This window comes from Ascaphus truei, chromosome 18, assembly GCF_040206685.1.
Source record: "Ascaphus truei isolate aAscTru1 chromosome 18, aAscTru1.hap1, whole genome shotgun sequence".
Taxonomy (NCBI): Eukaryota; Metazoa; Chordata; class Amphibia; order Anura; family Ascaphidae; genus Ascaphus; species Ascaphus truei.
Genome location: NC_134500.1, coordinates 35482480 through 35502042, shown reverse-complemented (window position 1 = coordinate 35502042; position 19563 = coordinate 35482480). Strand labels below are relative to the sequence as shown.

Genomic DNA, 19563 nt, shown 5'->3' with positions numbered 1-19563 from the left:
TGGGCGTTACACACAATTACATGTTAACCCCGCAATGACTAACATGTGCAGTCAGATCATTGTGAATCTGTGATGTAATTTATGACAATGGCAGTCTGCAGTGTGCCGAGATACATCCCTAGTTACACTGCCTCCTACTTCTTCTGGAACAGCACAAACCCGTCCATTTCCTCACCGACAACATCAGGCCAAGAAGGGAATGGACTGGCGTGTGCAGGTCCAGAAGGAGCCGGAGCGGCTAGCACCATATTAGTCTAGGGCAGGGGTAGCCAATTCCAGTCCTCGAGGACCATCAAGAGGCCAGGTATTAGGGATATCCCTGCTTCAGCACAGGTGCCTCAATCAGTGGCTAAGTCATAATGACTGAGCCACCTGTGCTGAAGCAGGGATATCCTTAAAACCTGGCCTTGTGGACTGGCATTGGTCACCATTGGTCTAGGGCAACATATTAGTTCAGGACACTGCAGCAGCCTATTGAATCTGTTAATCTCTGGCCCATTACTAATCTATAGTATAGTTTATGGCCCTACCCTTGGTCATGCTCCCAGCCTATTTTATGATCTGTTGCCCTACACTTGGTCGTGCTCCCAGCCTAGTCTATGATCTGTGGCCCTACGCTTGGTCATGCTCCCAGCCTAGTCTATGATCTGTGGCCCTACGCTTGGTCGTGCTCCCAGCCTAGTCTATGATCTGTTGCCCTACACTTGGTCGTGCTCCCAGCCTAGTCTATGATCTGTGGCCCTACGCTTGGCCGTGCTCCCAGCCCAGTCTATGATCTGTGGCCCCTGCCAGCCTGCAGATGGCCCTGCGTTACTGCATAGTGATGGCTCAGGGTCTCAGACCAGAAGGATAACCCCCCCCCCCGTAGTCCGGAAGCCCGTGTCCTGCTCTCACTTCTCCGACGCCGACGCCTTGCGCTTGCTCTTCAGACTCAGGTATTTCTCCCGGCAGTTGCCGCACAGCAGGTAATAGGGGTTCCCACTGCCGCACTCCCCCCCGAACCAGCCGTCCACGTACGAGCCGTTGCTGCGGTAGCCCTGGCGGTTGGCGCTGTGGCCGCAGCCTGGGTGGTACCTCTTCATGTGCTGGTTAAAGCTTAGCACGCTGGCCTCGCACAGCTCGCACACGACCACCTCCTCCCTGTCCTCCGTCTCGCACACGTGCTGTAGGAAAGGGGAGGGCAATATAACAAGGGCGCGATGGGGGGTGGAGGGCGGAATGAAAAGGGGGGGGGGTCTGTTGCGGTGTACTGGAGAAGGGATCCAGTCAACAACGTCTCAACTGGAGGGACCATAACAGAGAGGAGACATGCAGAAATCATGCATGACACACGCTATTACTGCAGTACTGACGTGTGGGGGGAGGTGGGGTGCGGGGATGGGAGACTGTCACGGTAAAGCCCTTCCTCTCTGCTGTGTAGGGGTTGAAGCACCAAAGAAGCAGTGGTACTGTGCTTCAGATCAGGAGAGCTCAATCACTTCCAAGTGGGCGATTTAACATTGCTATTTTAACAACGGATTGAAGCAGGGCGTCTCCGGAGCTGAACCCCCGTGCTTGTGGAGACACTTCCCTACGTAGGGGGTGCCGGCAGCTGCTCGGCTAGCAGGGTTCATGTAATGGCCGCTTTACAAAGCTCCCGCGCCCTGTGGGCCAATAGGAAGCCGTGACGTCATCTGGGACAGCTTCCTGTTGGTCCACATAACGTGGGAGCTTTAAAAAAAAAAGAAAAAACAGAGAGCGCCTCCTACGGAGGTAAGGATCTCCAGAAGTAGGAGGATCCCAGAGAGCGCCTCCTACGCAGGTAAGGATCTCCAGAAGTAGGAGGATCCCAGAGTTGAATTAATGGGGTTCAACCCCCGGAGACCCCTTGCATCAATCCTATGTTTCAAAAATATTGCTCCTCAACATGGTGATAAAATTTAGTTGATGCAAACTTAAAATTCCTAAAGGAGGAGTCTATTATATATATATATATATATATATATATATATATATATATATACGTATATATATATACCATCCAGTACCACCGCCCTCTGGACACTTATCACCCATTATGTGGGCCATAAGCCTTTGCTATTCCTGTTCCAGCTTGGGGTGGGAGGCACATGCTGCCTTTCACATGGGTTCTGTCACTGGCGACACACCAGTCATGGCCTGTTAACGATAACCTGCGTGAGATCTCAGTGGCAGTGTCAAGAGAGAACCGAACCCTGGTACTTAGGACATTACGCATCGTACCCAATGTACTGACCTACAAGGCAGAGATCCATAATGGGACGTCCAAATAGGCTTCCGCTTCAGGAACACATTGACCCTACACTGGAAGGATCATTTGGGATGTATGCTGATCGTATATGTGGAGCACAGACAGATCTTCCGTGCCGAGGGGCGGGAGGGTGGGGCTGGTCTTTCCCTAAGGCGAGGGGCGGGAGGGTGGGGCTGGTCTTTCCCTAAGGCGAGGGGCGGGAGGGTGGGGCTGGTCTTTCCCTAAGGCGAGGGGCGGGAGGGTGGGGCTGGTCTTTCCCTAAGGCGAGGGGCGGGAGGGTGGGGCTGGTCTTTCCCTAAGGCGAGGGGCGGGAGGGTGGGGCTGGTATTTCCCTAAGGCAAGGGGCGGGAGGGTGGAGCTGGTCTTTCCCTAAGGCGAGGGGTGGGAGGGTGGGGCTGGTCTTTCCCTAAAATGAGAGGTAGGTGGGTGGGTGGGGGAAGTCTTTCCATAAGGCTGCGTCCATAGACACTGCAGCCACGCGGAGGCACGGAGGCTGAGGGAAAGCGGGTGCGTTCTCTGGCCTTTGTTCGCTCCTTCTGGGGGCGGGCCAGTGACGTCACAGAGCTTGGTCGCCCTCATTGGGTGAACCGCTCATGTGACTGCACGATCGCGCGAAAAGTCAGCGAATAATCCCGCCCGCGATCACTGCAGTCTGATAGCGCAGCGTGCGGACGCGTCAGCGCGGTCTGGCCTTCTATGGACGCAGCCTTAGGCGAGGGGTGGGAGAAGTCTTTCTCTAAGGCGAGGGGTGGGAGAAGTCTTTCTCTAAGGCGAGGGGTGGGAGAGTGGGGCAGGTTTTTTCCTAAGGCTACAGGCGGGAGGGTGGGTGGGGTGTCTTTCCCTAAGGCGAGGGGCGGGAGGGTGGGTGGGGTGTCTTTCCCTAAGGCGAGGGGCGGAAGGGTGGGTGGGGTGTCTTTCCCTAAGGCGAGGGGCGGGAGGGTGAGTGGATTGACTTTCCCAAAGGCGACGGGCAGGAGGGTGGGTGAGGTGTCTTTCCCAAAGGCGAGGGGCGGAAGGGGTGTATTTCCCTAAGGCGAGGGGCGTTAGGGTTGGTGGGGTGTCTTTCCCTAAGGCGAGGGGCGGGAGGTTGGGTGGGGCTTTTGTCTTTCCCTAAGGCGAGGGGCGGGAGGGGTGTCTTTCCCTAAGGCGACGGGCGGGAGGGTGGGTGGGGTGTCTTTTCCAAAGGCGATGGGCGGGAGGGTGGGTGGGGTGTCTTTCCCTAAGGCGAGGGGCGGGAGGGTGGATGGGGTGTCTTTCCCTAAGGCGAGGGGCGGGAGGGTGGGTGGGGTGTCTTTTCCTAAGCCGAGGGATGGGAGGGGTCTTTCCCTAAGCCGAGAAGTGGAAGGGGTCCTCCCCTGAGCCGGTGGGTGGGAGGGTGGAGGGGTCTTTCCCTAAGACGTGGGGCTGGAGGGGTCTTCCCCTAAGCCGCAGGGTGCGAGGGTGTTGCCTTTCTCTAAGCCGATCCCTTCAGAGGGATATACCCCAGCTCAGGCAATACAAAGACCCTCCTCAACCCTTTGCATGGGTAGCTGCCCCCACCCCCGTGGCAGACGTCAGCCCACGTCGCGTCTCATGCGCTACGCGGTATGGGAAAGCAGGAGGGTGGGAGGGGGTTAGAGCAGAAATCGGAGCAGCCCCGGCTGCTGTCACACACACCCACGTTGGCCAGTCCAGTACCTCTGGGATCCACATTCCCAGAATATCCGTATCGCTGCTCAGGTCCTGCCCGAACATCGCCTCCATGGCCTCGTCGTCCAGGTCCATCTCCAGCTCTTCGTCCAGGTTGAAGTCGTACATGGCGCCCGGCTCCTGCTGCAGGGACACGCCCTCCCGCCGGCCCTGGCTACGGTGAGCCTGGACCGAGCGGTATAACCCGGCTGTGCCGCAGAGAGAGACAGACACGTCGTCACGGATTCAGGTGTCACAGAGTATATCATCATAGTGAGATTACTAACTGAAGGCCTCGCTCGGTGGTAATGTCCCTGCCTTGCAAATGGGATTCAAACGAGGTTCAACCACGTCAAAGACAGTGATCTTACTGATACTAAGCTATTCCTTCAGCCCAGGAACCAAGGGAGGTACGCCTCGTTCCATGCTCAGTGATATCAGATCAAGAGAGGAACCCACATCCCACACTAAGTGATATCAGATAAAGAGAGGCTCTCACGTCCCACACTCAGTGATACTGTATCAGATGAAGTGGAGGTAGCCCACGTCCCACCCTTAGTGATATCAGATGAAGTGGAGGTATCTCACGTCCCACCCTTAGTGATATCAGATGAAGTGGAGGTAGCCCACATCCCACCCTTAGTGATATCAGATGAAGTGGAGGTAGCTCACGTCCCACCTTTAGTGATATCAGATGAAGTGGAGGTAGCTCACGTCCCACCCTTAGTGATATCAGATGAAGTTGAGGTAGCCCACGTCCCACCCTTAGTGATATCAGATGAAGTGGAGGTATCTCACGTCCCACCCTTAGTGATATCAGATGAAGTGGAGGTAGCCCATGTCCCACCCTTAGTGATATCAGATGAAGTGGAGGTAACCCACGTCCCACCCTTAGTGATATCAGATGAAGTGGAGGTATCTCACATCCCACCCTTCGTGATATCAGATGAAGTGGAGGTAGCCCACGTCCCACCCTTAGTGATATCAGATGAAGTGGAGGTATCCCACGTCCCACCCTTAGTGATATCAGATGAAGTGGAGGTATCTCACGTCCCTCCCATGTCTACAAACCCAACTGAAATAAATATTGAAAAACAATACTTAAGAAGGGGTGTCTGATTTGGTACAAGAGACGTGGACCTCTCAGATTCACACGTGGTGCGGTTGCTGGTTCATTTTGGCCCCAGGGGGAGTCTCTGTAAATAACTAAACCCCATACCTGCCCGGGCCAGCAATGTCCGCGCTGCAAGGTCAAACTTCTGCCTCCTGGTCACAGTGGACCTGCCCCGTGTCTGCTGACCGCTGCTGGCGCCCGCATTTTCCGTCTGCTCCAGGCTGTCTGGGCTGCAAGAGAGACCGACGCCCCGACAAATTGATCAACGATGTAATAGAGTGGTCCAACCAAGACACGACCAGGAGGTCGGTGTCCAATCCCCGTCCAAGATCATATAGTTCCAGGAACATATTAGAATTACAGTCTGGTTTCAACCCCCCATAAAGTGTTGTCAAATTATTTCTGTTGGGGCTTCTAAAAATGGCCGCCATTCTGACTATCCTATATACACGGTAAACAGCAAAAAAGCAAGAACCCACTAATAGCACTCAATACCCTGAATAATGATAATGTGATATTATTAAAAATAATCTTTAATGCTAAACTTGATTAAAATAATGGGTGTTAAAATACAACAATGGACACACGTCACGTGCACGCGCGCGGTCAGTACTGACGTGGCAGCCTTCTATCTCGCAGTGCGAGCAGCTGCCAGACCGCACGCGTGCACTTCCCTTAGAAACTGGGCAGGAGTTTTGTGTAGTAACTCGGCAGCTTATGGTCAGGGTAGGGCGTGCTTGTTTCCCATATATAGAGTTTGTTTAGTGGCACGAGCGTCCCTGACGGTGGCAGCACATTCATGAATATGTGCACAGGCATACTTACAGCCACACCGTCAATAGGGACCAGGAAGCCACTGTACCATTGCTCTCTATATTACAGCTAGCTCTTTGTCATCAGGAGTACATGAGCTGTTTAATAGGTGGTGTCTAAGAAATATAACCGAGTGAGAGGTATGATTTATTATCTACAACTGCAGCAGCACATTACCTGTTAGGTGAGCACACATTATTTATGTATGCACAGCTGTATTTGATTGCCTTACATTCAGATATCTGCTATCTGCTCTACGCTCTCATTCCACTTAACCCCTACACTACCCTGGGACCTGTCTGTTACCTAAGACAGGTTTGCAGCCCTTCCCCACCTTTGCTCTTACCTAAGCAACCACATTTAGGGAATACTGCACATCAGCTCCCTTGGAACATTTCATTTAATTCACCTCATTTTGTTCCCAATGACTTATAACCTGGAGTGTCATATATGCTCATCTTAGGGTTAATATATATGTGTGTCCATTGTTGTATTTTAACACCCATTCTTTTAATCAAGTTTAGCATTAAAGATTATTTTTAATAATATCACATTATCATTATTGAGGGTATTGAGTGCTATTAGTGGGTCCTTGCTTCTTTGCTGTTTACCTACTCTATTACCCATTAGCACCCTACCCCATTACACTTGTGAAGATTGAGATAATGTGTGTGGCTATCATCACCTCCATTTTGGCCTAACCACCATTTTGAGTATTTGCTTGTATGAATGCTTATCCGTTTATTTGTGTATGAACTGTAATGTGTGATTCTGCAGAGTATCGCTTCTAGATGTAACTCGCCCTTGTGTAATTCCTACGAGGCATGCAAGAATTGAAAATGCAATCGTAAGAGGTTTTTCTTGCCTTAGATAATTCTGCTGACTTCAGGTTCTGTTATCTGACAGATACAGTAACACACAGGGCTGGACACAGTAACTCCCTTATGTCACAAGGATAAGGGCGGCCCACATTATGGTGATATATAGGATAAGAATATAGCAATGTAAAGCATATTTATATATCAATATGTATTTTTGTATAGGTCATCATATATTTTTTATCTCTAAGCCAGCCCCCTTAAAGGGCGTATTACTCATTTTGAAATGTATAAAAATGTGATACCAAGCAATATGTTGGCAGAGGCCTGAGTTCCTTTTTGGAATTCTTTTCTCTCAAATTGTGCCATGGTGCTGATAAACTCACTTGTTACTTAGAACCCTTGACTCATTGATTTTATTTCTACGCTTTCACAGATGGCGCCCGAATAGGGACCCAACACCTCGGGACCAGGAAACCCCAGACTGAGCAGCTGCCTACATTACTCAAACGTGCACACTTGGAATAAGGTATGGCTTTATCCTTTTTAACAGAAAAAGCCGTTAGAATAATTGTTTGAGTAATCTGTAGACAGTTTGTTCTTTATGGGCAACCTACCTGAGTGACGGGACACCCTGTATCACGTGAGTTTATCAATATTATACTGATCAGGTATTGTTATTGTTGTTTTAGATTATTGCCATAAACTCAGGTCAGATTATACCGTGTGCCGCTAAACGGCAGGGCCAAGTGAAGGCCCGGAAGGTATAATACTGAAATTATAAGGTGGGAAGTCTCCTAAGAACTTGGGAAGAGAACTATAGTTAAGGAACAGCAGGTGACTATTTTTTTATATACCACTGGTCCTTAACTCTATATTCTACTTATATTATACCAAGTGGTGGGGCACCTTATTGGTACATGGTCAGCTAACATTGATCGGTGTAATATGGTACATGGTCAGCTAACGTTGATCGGTGTAAGGTACATGGTCAGCTAACGTTGATCGGTGTAATACAGGAGAATTATGGGGAAACCTACGTTCTCAACAGTCGCCGGCGAAGGGTATGTCCCTTGAAATTATGTGTGGACATTATGGCAATAATTTTTTTTAAAAATGGATATTTAGTGGCGCAGAGTATATTAAATAAGAAGGAAAGGGAAACATATCAGCCTCTGTTTTGAAAATAGCTGCAGCATTAGTGGACCCCCCTTTTCCTCTTCCCCCTTCCTTCACCCCTTTTTCACTGAAAGGTCACAGGACTTGCATGTCTGCGAGACATGGAAGTTAATTATTAACCTATGAAGAAATGGCTTCAATTTAAGAATGTTAAAGTAGTTTGTTTTTTTAGGAATGAATGCATTAATACTGCATGGAAAAAGAAAAAGGGGACATCCTCTTTAAATGTTTTTTGTTTGTTTTTGTCTTAGAAAGCTCATAGAAACTAGTTTGATGGCATAATAATATACATGTCATGGAGTGAAGTGTTTGTGTGTCACTCTGATAGTTTATGTATGTATGTATGCATGTCTTCATTCATATAGCGCCATTAGTGTACATAGCGCTTCACATTGTCACTTGTTGTACTAATCATAAAAATAACAAATAATACAAATAACAGATCATAATGATTTTGAATGAAATAATAATAAGGGTTAAAATAAACCTATACAAAAACAAAAAACTAAAATGCAAAAAGCTACTTCCAATATGACAAAAATACACAGTGCAATACTTATATATCTCTTGTAAAAGGGTCATTTAAGTTTAAACCCTTTTGTCAAAGTGTATTAAGCCTGCTGACATTTACAAGGCATGACAGTAGCATTTTAAATAAACCTAGGAAGCATTTTATGGTGAAGTTTTGTTAATTGCCCGTAGAAAGTAGAATGAATGTTGATGGAAGATAAACTCAGAGAGTGTGTGGGTGTGTGTAAGAAAGATAAGGAATTAGAAATATATAGTAAATAAAACAATAAGATTTTTGTTTTATAGGAAGGGTTGCAGAGATGGTTTTGTTTTTTAGTTATCAAGGTTTCTCTGTTCAAACTTATAATAGGAAACGAACGGTTTGTTTTCTTAAAAATACACTGCTCGTCTGATTTTTGAACAGCAGTCATTTAAAAGAGGGAAGGTTAAAAGCAGCCAAGCGGGCTGCCCCCCCCCCCCCCCCTCGAGCTTAAGGAATGTACAAAGACCACGTTCCAGACATGAAAAGTTAACTAGAAGCTGAAAAAGAAAAAAAAATATGTTTAAAAGCAGCTTAGTTATAGTATGGGGAAAGAGAATGATTCTGTAATGTATTTATTTTTGGACTGAGTTTGCAGGATCAAACAGGTCTGTTTTGGGGTTTTATCTTATTTTTTGAAAAGTTAATTTTGCTCTGTATCAGAGAACTGTGAAATTATGCTTATTTATTGTGCTTTCTGTTTTTTGTATCTATTTTAGGATAAATACCTCATAGTTTATGGGCATCTCCCAACAACAGTACTGGGTACGTCTGGTCTGCTGCACCAGTACGGGTTAAATTATTTCCCAACGCTGCCCTCCTCAGAATTGGCCAATACCCACTCAGCAGAAATGCTTTAGATGGCATAGCCCCTATTATGTAGGAATTATTACAAGAAGGGGTTATAATCCCCACATGCAGTAACCAAATTACATCTATGCAGAAACCAGTAAACACATTTCAATTCTATTTGTTCTAATTAGATGTTTTTAATTCTATTTGTTATAATTGTTTTATTAATAATACAATAATATTTAATATGTATTTCCGTATTTGAATAGTGTCAAAAGTATACTCAGTACTTCACAAAGTGTACGATATAAACGAGTAAGCATAAAGTCAGATATGAAATAATTTTTCCTATAAAGTTAACTGCATATGTGATGTATTTTTTTTATAAACTTTTAACCATTACCTCTCCTTTCCCTCCAAAAGGTGTCTTAATTTGAACCCTCATCTATAGCCTCTCATTTTAAAGAATGCAACTGTAGGCAATCCAGATTTTATTTTTTAAGCAGTAGCTATTGTCAAATTCATGATATATATATTTAAATCTCAAGCTGCTGATGTTTTAAATACCATCATCCTTTATGTCGTATATTGTTCACATGGCATAGGATTTGCATATGAACAAAAGAGAGGATAATTTATATGATTTTCCATACCATACCTGTCTATATGCAGACTCTGCCTATTTTGTTCATTGCAACATTACCTTATGTGTGTTGTTTTGTTATTTATCCTTGAGCATTTCTTGCCGATATGACTCCATTCATACTGTGTTGTGTTTTGATGATGTCTACTCATTGCTACACATAGCAACATGTTATTTCATGAATATTCATGAATATAAACCATCTCTTTACATTTTCCAGCATAACTATTGGATAGCTTTATTTTGAGCCTGTTTGGGAACGAAGTATTAATGTGATAAGCTGCTACTCTATAGTGTTTTGTGGTGAAGCTAATTAGTATTGTTAGTATATTATGGACACTGGCCCCTCATGTTCTGATAGGGCTTTACACTCGTGTTCATACTAGCATTTTTGTTTACCGTATACTGTCCGTTTCGTTCACATGGGGACTCCCTTATTTATGGTTTATTAGTTGTCCTTTTATGCATTTCGTCAGTTTTTAGCTTGTAAAAAAGTTGTACACGTTTTAGTTGTGTTATAGTTAAGTTTATGTGGATATTTCCCATTTGGTCTGTAATCATTTGATATTAGTGGTACTAGTTATTTAACTGGTACTTTATGTATATTTTACTGTTTACGAGTGCAAGCTTTAGGGACTTTTAGTGACAACCTCTTGTCACTTATCATTGTTCTCTTACAAAATTTCCCTATGCACCGTTGATTTCTTTCTTTTGTAGTTGGTGAGAAAAGTGTTTTAAAGTGTTTTTGTGTTTATTTTATATACGGATGCCAAGATAGTGGTGAAAAACAAAAAATTTGTGCTGATACTAAATTAAAGTGGCTAAAAGCGCTCCCTTTGTGCTTTTATTAATGAAATGTTTAAGTCTCTCCAAACTTAGGTGCAGCTTATACAGTCTACCAAGGAGAATACAAAGCAGCAGCATCGCAAGAAAAAAGTGCCGGCACCACCGTAAACAGCTAAGAAAGACAAAGAATCATCAAGCCAGCGTTTTTGACCAACAGTTAGTGTATCTAGGCACAATAATCCTAGAACATTTAACCACTGAGGAATTAAGACTTCAGGCAAGGCCCGGTCTTAAACAAACAATTTGTTTTTCCAGGACTCAATATTATTATTTTTTAGGCTTTAGAGTGTGTTTTTAAAGCTGCAGTTCAGTCTTTTTTTTTTTTTTAATTATTTTTTTTACTTCAATAGTTTCATGTGTGCAATCTCTAATTACCTAAAGAACTGTATAGCTGCAGGTCAATTCGTTCTCCATGTATTGATAGGCGAAATTTGGTGACATAATTAGAGCTGGCATATGTTTTTCTTCTGCTTCTGTCTCAGTGGAAGCTCATGAATATTCATGAACACTCCTGCACTGACATGTGCTAGAGGGAGGGCAGGGCTGACAAAGGGGTGTGCCAGAGCTTGTGACAGGACATGAAGGGGCAGTGCCTTAGCAAATGGTTGTTAAAATAGAATACAAGAAAAATGGTCCTTCAAAGTTGTTTTTTTAAAAACAGAAAATGCTAAAAGTATTTTTGCTTACTACAGAACTGATTTATTAAAAAAAACACACATGCAGGATATTGATTGAACTGCAGCTTTAAGATGTATGCCCCGCTAGGCAAGATCAGCCTACGCCATCCAGATGATAAGGGATAATCAGTTTTGAAATATTTGTAATGTTTATTGTTTTGTGGTCACATCATTTTGCAGACAATCATACAATCTCGCACAATGCTACACAGGTTAATGGGTCACAAGGGAATATATACAATGAATCCCTGCCATACTCTAGTGGCCCCCAACGACACAAGAGAGAAAGACATTTAACCCCTTGAATAGGGATACCTTACACTAATGCCGAATTTAAAAAATGAAATGTTAATTCGAATTTGTTTACAGGGAACTTTTTCTAAACTTTTAAACCGAATTCCACTGGTAAATGAGGTTCCTGTAGGTGGATTTTACACTGGGAACAACAAATCAATTTATGGGTCAGGTGTCTCCACCAACCAATGAAACTTGTATGAAAATGTATTTACAGCCCTGAATTAAAAATGTATAGGGAGGATATGGCCTTAATTTTATCCATTAATTTACTTAACCAAGAACAGGTACAGATTAGATTAATGGCCCATACAGAATAGAATGGCTCTGGACTATATTTTAGCGTATGTGCCCTAGTTAAAGAGCACTGTTGTGTTTTTATTAGAGATCAAAGTGGTAAGATTGAGCATGAGCTAGAGAAGATCGCGTAGATACAGGAGAGATTAAGGAAAGGTGGGTTCTGTTAGGAATTACCAAGTTGGTTAGTTTCCTAGAAGCGAAACTGATGAATGGATTTGTCTGTGTGTTTGCAGTTCTGATTGTTTTGTATGTCTGTGTCATGTGCAGTAAATCCATACTGCAAAGGTGTGTAACACCCTCTATCCAGGCCATGCCACTGATCACAGACGACACTACGGAAGATGCAATCTCAGAAGGAAAAGTCAGTCCTCCTCAATGGAATACAGATGAAGATGATGGCAGAAAGATCAACCTGGCTGATATGATAGCCAGCAGCTCTGTGAGTTTCCAGAACTATCAAAGCCATGCAAATTTGGGCCCTCGAGGCCAGTGCAACGCTTCTGAATTTTATCTGAATTATCCTTAAAAGACTATGTTTTAAGAATAAAAAGAGAGGACTGTGAAGATTGAGATAACCACCATTTTGAGTGTTTGCTTGTATGAATGCTCATCCGTTTATTTGTGTATGAACTGTAATGTGTGATTCTGCAGAGTATCGCTTCTAGATGTAACTCGCCCTTGTGTAATTCCTACGAGGCATGCAAGAATTGAAAATGCATTCGTAAGAGGTTTTTCTTGCCTTAGATAATTCTGCTGACTTTAGGTTCTGTTATCTGACAGATACAGTAACACACAGGGCTGGACACAGTAACTCCCTTATGTCACAAGGTTAAGGGCGGCCCACTACTATGGTATATAGGATAAGAATATAGCAATGTAAAGCATATTTATATATCAATATGTATTTTTGTATAGGTCATCATATAGTTTTTATCTCTAAGCCAGCCCCCTTAAAGGGCGTATTACTCATTTTGAAATGTATAAAAATGTGATACCAAGCAATATGTTGGCAGAGGCCTGAGTTCCTTGTTGGAAATCTTTTCTCTCAAATTGTGCCATGGTGCTGATAAACTCATGTGTTACTTTGAACCCTTGACTCATTGATTTCATTTCTACGCTTTCACACACTTATCTATCACTTAGCTGAAGCGGGGTCCACGTTGACAGAACCATCCTATATACACACACACACAAACACACACAAATATATATATTTTTTTTACCCCCGACCTTACACCAGCTGTGGTAGTGTAAAGATGGTCAGCGCAAACCTCGTGGACCTCAGGATGTTTGATGGAACCGGATGCAATTGAATAAAAGAGGAATAAAAACACAATATTAGTGCATCATATCCACATGTGTGGGGGATGTGGGGAAGGGGTGGGGGGGAGGGGGGGATGGGTGTGGAAGGAGGATACGCTGGAAGGGTTAATGATGTTTTTCCACTATCTAATCAAAGAATACATAAATATATGGATTCAGTGACTCACACGGGCTTGTGTGGTGATTCTCCCTCAACGCAGACTGAAGTGGGTTAATGCAGACTCATATGCTGGAGTCTTAATACACATAAAACTCACACGGCCTAATGTGAGTTCTTGCCCTCAGAGGGTGGTGTCCTGTATGGGTGGTGTCTGGTCGTCTCAGCCAAATGTCCCCCAATAGGTGGGTGTGTGAGTGTCTCCTCTCCCCGTTTCCCAGAAGACCAAAAAGAATGTGTGCAAACCAGGGTTAACAATTAAACAGGTCTTTATTAGGTAAACAGTACAGACATGAGCATAAACCATGCATACATGTTGTGGAACATAAACATAAAAGATATAAAACAGTATGTGACACAATGAACTAACAAATTGGAATAAAACAAAAAGTACACTCACACTCTAATGAAACTTCTGATGCCAAGCATCAGCCGCTAGGTACAATCCTACACGGTCGCCTCCTCCGTTGTTGTTCACACTGGCGCGCCCGGCAGTGGAACAGGAAGAGGGGATCTGCACCGGATGTCCTGCGGTCGGCTGGGTCCCTCTCTCAATGAGCTCCGGCAGGGAACAACGCGTTTCGCAATAAGCTTCGTCAGGCACACATTCTTTTTGGTCTTCTGGGAAACGGGGAGAGGAGACACTCACACACCTCACCTATTGGGGGACATCTGGCTGAGACGACCAGACACCACCCATACAGGACACCACCCTCTGAGGGCAAGAACTCACATTAGGCCGTGTGAGTTTTATGTGTATTAAGACTCCAGCATATGAGTCTGCATTAACCCACTTCAGTCTGCGTTGAGGGAGAATCACCACACAAGCCCGTGTGAGTCACTGAATCCATATATTTATGTATTCTTTGATTAGATAGTGGAAAAACATCATTAACCCTTCCAGCGTATCCTCCTTCCACACCCATCCCCCCCTCCCCCCCCACCCCTTCCCCACATCCCCCACACATGTGGATATGATGCACTAATATTGTGTTTTTATTCCTCTTTTATTCAATTGCATCCGGTTCCATCAAACATCCTGAGGTCCACGAGGTTTGCGCTGACCATCTTTACACTACCACTGCCACGTTAAGGATACGGGGTTCCCTTCTTCAAGGTCAAGCGGCAACCACAAACCCAACAAAAGGGCCAGTATATATATTTCATATACTCTTTTACACCACGAACACAACTTCACATTCATATATTTTTATTATTTTTAATATAGTTAAGGCGTTGTAATATTTTTAAAGCCAGACTATTTAGGGAGCGCCCCAGTTCAATCATTGCCTTACACCTGCTGTACAGACCAAAGTTTCTGAATGTCTCTCTGCGTTATCATCCTGGATGGCCCTCCGCCGCCTTAAACTTAACATGGCTAAAACAGAGCTCCTCATACTTCCTCCCACACCTGGCCCTGCTACCTCCTTCCACATTACTGTTGGAAGCAGGGCCACCAGCAGCGAGGGACAGAGGGCACTGGCGTCCCGGGCCTCATGAGTCAGGGGGCCAGGCTGCCCGGGCCCCCTGCGCGGCCGTGCCCCTTGATAAATCCCGCTGCCCGGCCACCACGGGGTGACAGGCAGCGCGCGCGTCTCTTCAAAGGAAAAAAAACCTACCCCCTCTCCTGATTGGCTGCCAGAATGTTTTTTTTGCCCGCAGCAAGCTCTATCTGAGCTTGCAAAGTGAAGCCCGCCTCTTCCTGCTGCCCGCCTCTTCCTGCTGCCCGCCTCTTCCTGCTGCATGGAGCAAGTCAGATGAGTACTGCTCCATGCCTGCCTTCCTTCCCCCTTGCCCTCCTGCTCCGATTCCCCCCCGTTCCAATTCCCCCGTGTGTATGTGAGTGTCTGAGTGTGTGTGTGTGTGAGAGAGAGTGTCTGAGAGAGAGGGAGTCAGAGAGAGGGAGAGAGGGAGACAGAGTGAGGGAGAGAGGGAGACAGAGAGAGGGAGAGAGGGAGACAGAGAGAGGGAGACAGAGAGAGGGAGCGAGGGAGACAGAGAGAGGGAGCGAGGGAGACAGAGAGAGGGACAGAGTCAGAGAGAGAGAGGGAGAGATTCAGAGAGAGGGAGGGAGAGAGTCAGAGAGAGGGAGGGAGAGAGTCAGAGAGAGGAAAGAGTCAGAGAGGGAGAGAGAGAGTCAGAGAGAGGGAGAGTCAGAGAGAGAGTCAGAGAGAGTGTGTGTGTGTGTGTGTGTCTGTGAAAGAATACAGACACCAACCCACAGTCAGTCATAGTCACCCACCCAAGTGTCAGTCAATCACCCACCCACAAGTCAGTCACCCCCCCCCCACCCTCTCTCTGTCTCTCTCTTTCACCCACACTCTCTCTCTCTTATCTTAACTGCCCTATACCTACACCGAAATAACCTATACTGCTTTCTTCCAGATCTGACGCTCAAGCTTCACACGGGAGACATCGGAATCCCCCCTAACCCAGAAGACAGGTAGGGAACACCCCAGTCCCATACTGAATCCCCCCCATGTCTTTTGTCACATAGGATGTAGCATTGGGTATCTTTGTCTTTTGTTGAAAATATTAAAAACAAACAGATTGCATTGTAATGTTTTTGTATTAACAAGAAACATGTTAAAAAAAAAAAAAATTCTGCGGTAGGTGCGCTATGGGGAGGGGAGGGGTGGGGAGGGGGGGGGCCTGCTCCTTTCATTTGTCCCGGGCCCCATGATTTCTGTTGGCGGCCCTGGTTGGAAGTACCATCATTCACCCAGTAGCCCAAGCACGCTGCCTAGGGGTCACACTCGACTCCTCTCACATTCTCCTATTACATTCAAAGGGCAGCTAAAACCTGTCGATTTTTCCTCCTCAATATAACAAAGATACGCCCTTTCCTCTGTTGCTCCACTCTGACTCAGACCCTCATTCTCTCCCGTCTCGATTACTGTAACCTCCTGCTGTCCGGCCTTCCTGTCTCCCCTACAATCTATCCTAATCGCTGCTGCCAGAATCACTCTGCTCTTTCCTAACTGTCTCCGCGTCTCCCCTCCTGAAATCCCTCTCCTGGCTTCCGATCAAATCCCGTATCTCACACTCCATTCTTCTACTCACTTTTAAAGCTTTACACCCCTCTGCCCCTCCTTACATCTCAGCCCTAATTTCTCGCTATGTACCATCCCGACTCTTGCGCTCTGCTCAAGGATTTCTTCTCTCTACCCCCTTTGTATCTAAAGCCCTCTCCCACCTCAAATCATTCTCACTGACTGCCCCACACCTCTGGAATTCCCTTCCCCTCAATACCCGACTTGCACCCTCTCTATCCAACTTTAAGACCCAACTTAAAACACACCTGCTTAACAGAGCATATGAGTAGCTCCATGGCTAACACTAGGCACCTCATACAAAAAGCTTTGCCCCATGCAGACGCACTTACCAGAACGCCCTCCTACTGTCTCTGTACATTGTTCCTAAATACCAATTAGATTGTAAGCTCTTCAGAGCAGGAACTCCTCTTCCTAAATGTTACTTTTATGCCTGAAGCGCTTATTCCCATGATCTATTATTTGTTATTTCTATGATTGTCACGTGTATTACTGCTGTGAAGCGCTATGTACATTAATGGCGCTATATAAATAAAGACATGCATACATACTGTATATATAATTTAAGTTACGGGGGGGTGAAAAAGGCGACAGAAAACCTCCACCGTTAGCATGAAGCCAATAAACAATACCACTTGTGAGCACATTCACATGTCTTACACAGGTCTGCACCCCGCCTTGTACACTGCATGCTAGGTCAGCGGTGCGCAAACTGGGGGGCGCGGCGGAGACTTTATTGGGGGGGGGGGGCGCGGGGCGGTTACAGAGGCTCCGCGCTAAGAGCGCGAGGCCTCTGTAAATGTACTCACCAGCTTCTTGTCCACGCGTCTCCATTGCAACGCGGCGTCAAATGACACACGTAACCATGGAGAAGTGACGTCACATTACCCCGCAGCGTCATTTGACGCTTCGTTGAAGATAAGGGGGTGCGCGATCGAGCAGAAGAGCAGGTAGGGGAGGGGGCGCAGTGCAACAAGTTTGCGCACCCCAGGGCAGGGAGGGGAACGGCAGGGCAGGGAGGAGAAGGGCAGGGCGGGGCGGGGAAGGGCAGGGAGGGGAAGGACAGGAGGGGAAGGGCAGGATGGGAAGGGCAGGGCAGGGAGGGGAAGGGCAGGAGGGGAAGGGCAGGATGGGAAGGGCAGGGCAGGGAGGGGAAGGGCAGTGAGGGGAAGGGCAGGGGAAGGGCAGGGCAGGGAGAGGAAGGGCAGGGGAAGGGCAGGGCAGGGAGAGGAAGGGCAGGGCAGGGAGGGGAAGGGCAGGGCAGGGAGGGGAAGGGCAGGGAGGGGAAGGGCAGGTAGGGGAATGGCAGGGAGGGGAAGGGCAGGGAGGGGAAGGGCAGGGCAGGGAGGGGCAGGGCAGGGAGGGGAAGGGCAGGGAGGGGAAGGGCAGGGCAGGCAGGAGAAGGGCAGGGCGGAGAAGGGCAGGGCGGGCAGGGAGGAGAAGGGCAGGGTGGGGCAGGGAAGGGCAGGGAGGGGAAGGGCAGGGAGGGGAAGGGCAGGGAGGGGAAGGGCAGGGCAGGGAGGGGAAGGGCAGGGCAGGGAGGGGAAGGGCAGGGCGGGGAAGGGCAGGGAAGGGTGGGGAAGGGCGGGGAAGGGCAGGGAAGGGCGGGGAAGGGCAGGGAAGGGCGGGGAAGGGCGGGGAAGGGCAGGAAGGGGAAGGGTAGGGCGGGGAAGGGCAGGGAGGGGAAGAGCAGGGCAGGGAGGGGAAGGGCAGGGCAGGGGAAGGGCAGGGAGGGGAAGGGCGGGGAAGGGCAGGGCGGGGAAGGGCAGGTAGGGGAAGGGCAGGGCGGGGAAGGGCAGGGCGGGGAAGGGCAGGGAGGGGAAGGGCAGGGAGGGGAAGGGCAGGGGAAGGGCAGGGAGGGGAAGGGCAGGGAGGGGAAGGGCAGGGCGGGGAAGGGCGGGGAAGGGCAGGGCGGGGAAGGGCAGGGAGGGGAAGGGCAGGGCAGGGAGGGGAAGGGCAGGGAGGGGAAGGGCAGGGAGGGGAAGGGCAGGGAGGGGAAGGGCAGGGAGGGAAAGGGCAGGGAGGGGAAGGGCAGGGCAGGGAGGGGAAGGGCAGGGAAGGGCGGGGAAGGGTAGGGCAAGGGCAAGGCAGGGAGGGGAAGGGTAGGGCAGGGAGGGGAAGGGCAGGGCAGGGAGGAGAAGGGCAGGGCAGGGAGGAGAAGGGCAGGGCAGGGAGGAGAAGGGCAGGGCAGGGAGGAGAAGGGCAGGGCAGGGAGGAGAAGGGCAGGGAGGAAAGGGCAGGGAGGGGAAGGGCAGGGAGGGGAAGGGCAGGGAGGGGAAGGGCAGGGAGGGGAAGGGCAGGGAGGGGAAGGGAAGGGAGGGGAAGGGCAGGGAGGGGAAGGGAAGGGAGGGGAAGGGCAGGGCGGGGAAGGGTAGGGCAGGGAGGGTAAGGGCAGGGCAGGGAGGGGAAGGGTAGGGCAGGGAGGGGAAGGGCAGGGAGGGGAAGGGCAGGGAGGGGAAGGGCAGGGCAGGGAGGAAAAGGGCAGGGCAGGGAGAAGGGCAGGGCAGGGAGAAGGGCAGGGCAGGGAGAAGGGCAGGGAGAAGGGCAGGGCAGGGAGGAGAAGGGCAGGGAGGGGAAGGGCAGGGAGGGGAAGGGCAGGGAGGGGAAGGGCAGGGCAGGGAGGGGCAGGGCAGGGAGGGGCAGGGCAGGGAGGGGAGGGGCAGGGAGGGGAAGGGCAGGGAGGGGAAGGGCAGGGAGGGGGAGGGGAAGGGCAGGGAGGGGAAGGGCAGGGCAGGGCAGGGAAGGGCAGGGAGGGGCAGGGCAGGGAGGGGCAGGGCAGGGAGGGGAAGGGCAGGGAGGGGAAGGGCAGGGAGGGGAAGGGCAGGGAGGGGAAGGGCAGGGAGGGGAAGGGCAGGGCAGGCAGGAGAAGGGCAGGGCGGGCAGGGAGGAGAAGGGCAGGGCGGGCAGGGAGGAGAAGGGCAGGGCGGGGCAGGGAAGGGCAGGGAGGGGAAGGGCAGGGAGGGGAATGGCAGGGCAGGGAGGGGAAGGGCAGGGCGGGGAAGGGCAGGGAAGGGCGGGGAAAGGCAGGGAAGGGCGGGGAAGGGCAGGAAGGGTAGGGCGGGGAAGG

At 48.8% G+C, this 19563-nt stretch overlaps 1 protein-coding gene across 1 annotated transcript in view; it reads right to left on the bottom strand.

Annotated features, from left to right (window-relative positions):
• The window catches only part of HERC1 (HECT and RLD domain containing E3 ubiquitin protein ligase family member 1), a 248039-nt gene that overhangs the window by 90099 nt on the left and 138377 nt on the right, over nucleotides 1–19563 (bottom strand). Inside the window, 3 exon segments of the mRNA XM_075576093.1 lie at nucleotides 895–1163; nucleotides 3926–4146; nucleotides 5157–5281. Coding sequence (XP_075432208.1) covers nucleotides 895–1163; nucleotides 3926–4146; nucleotides 5157–5281 — 615 coding nt within the window.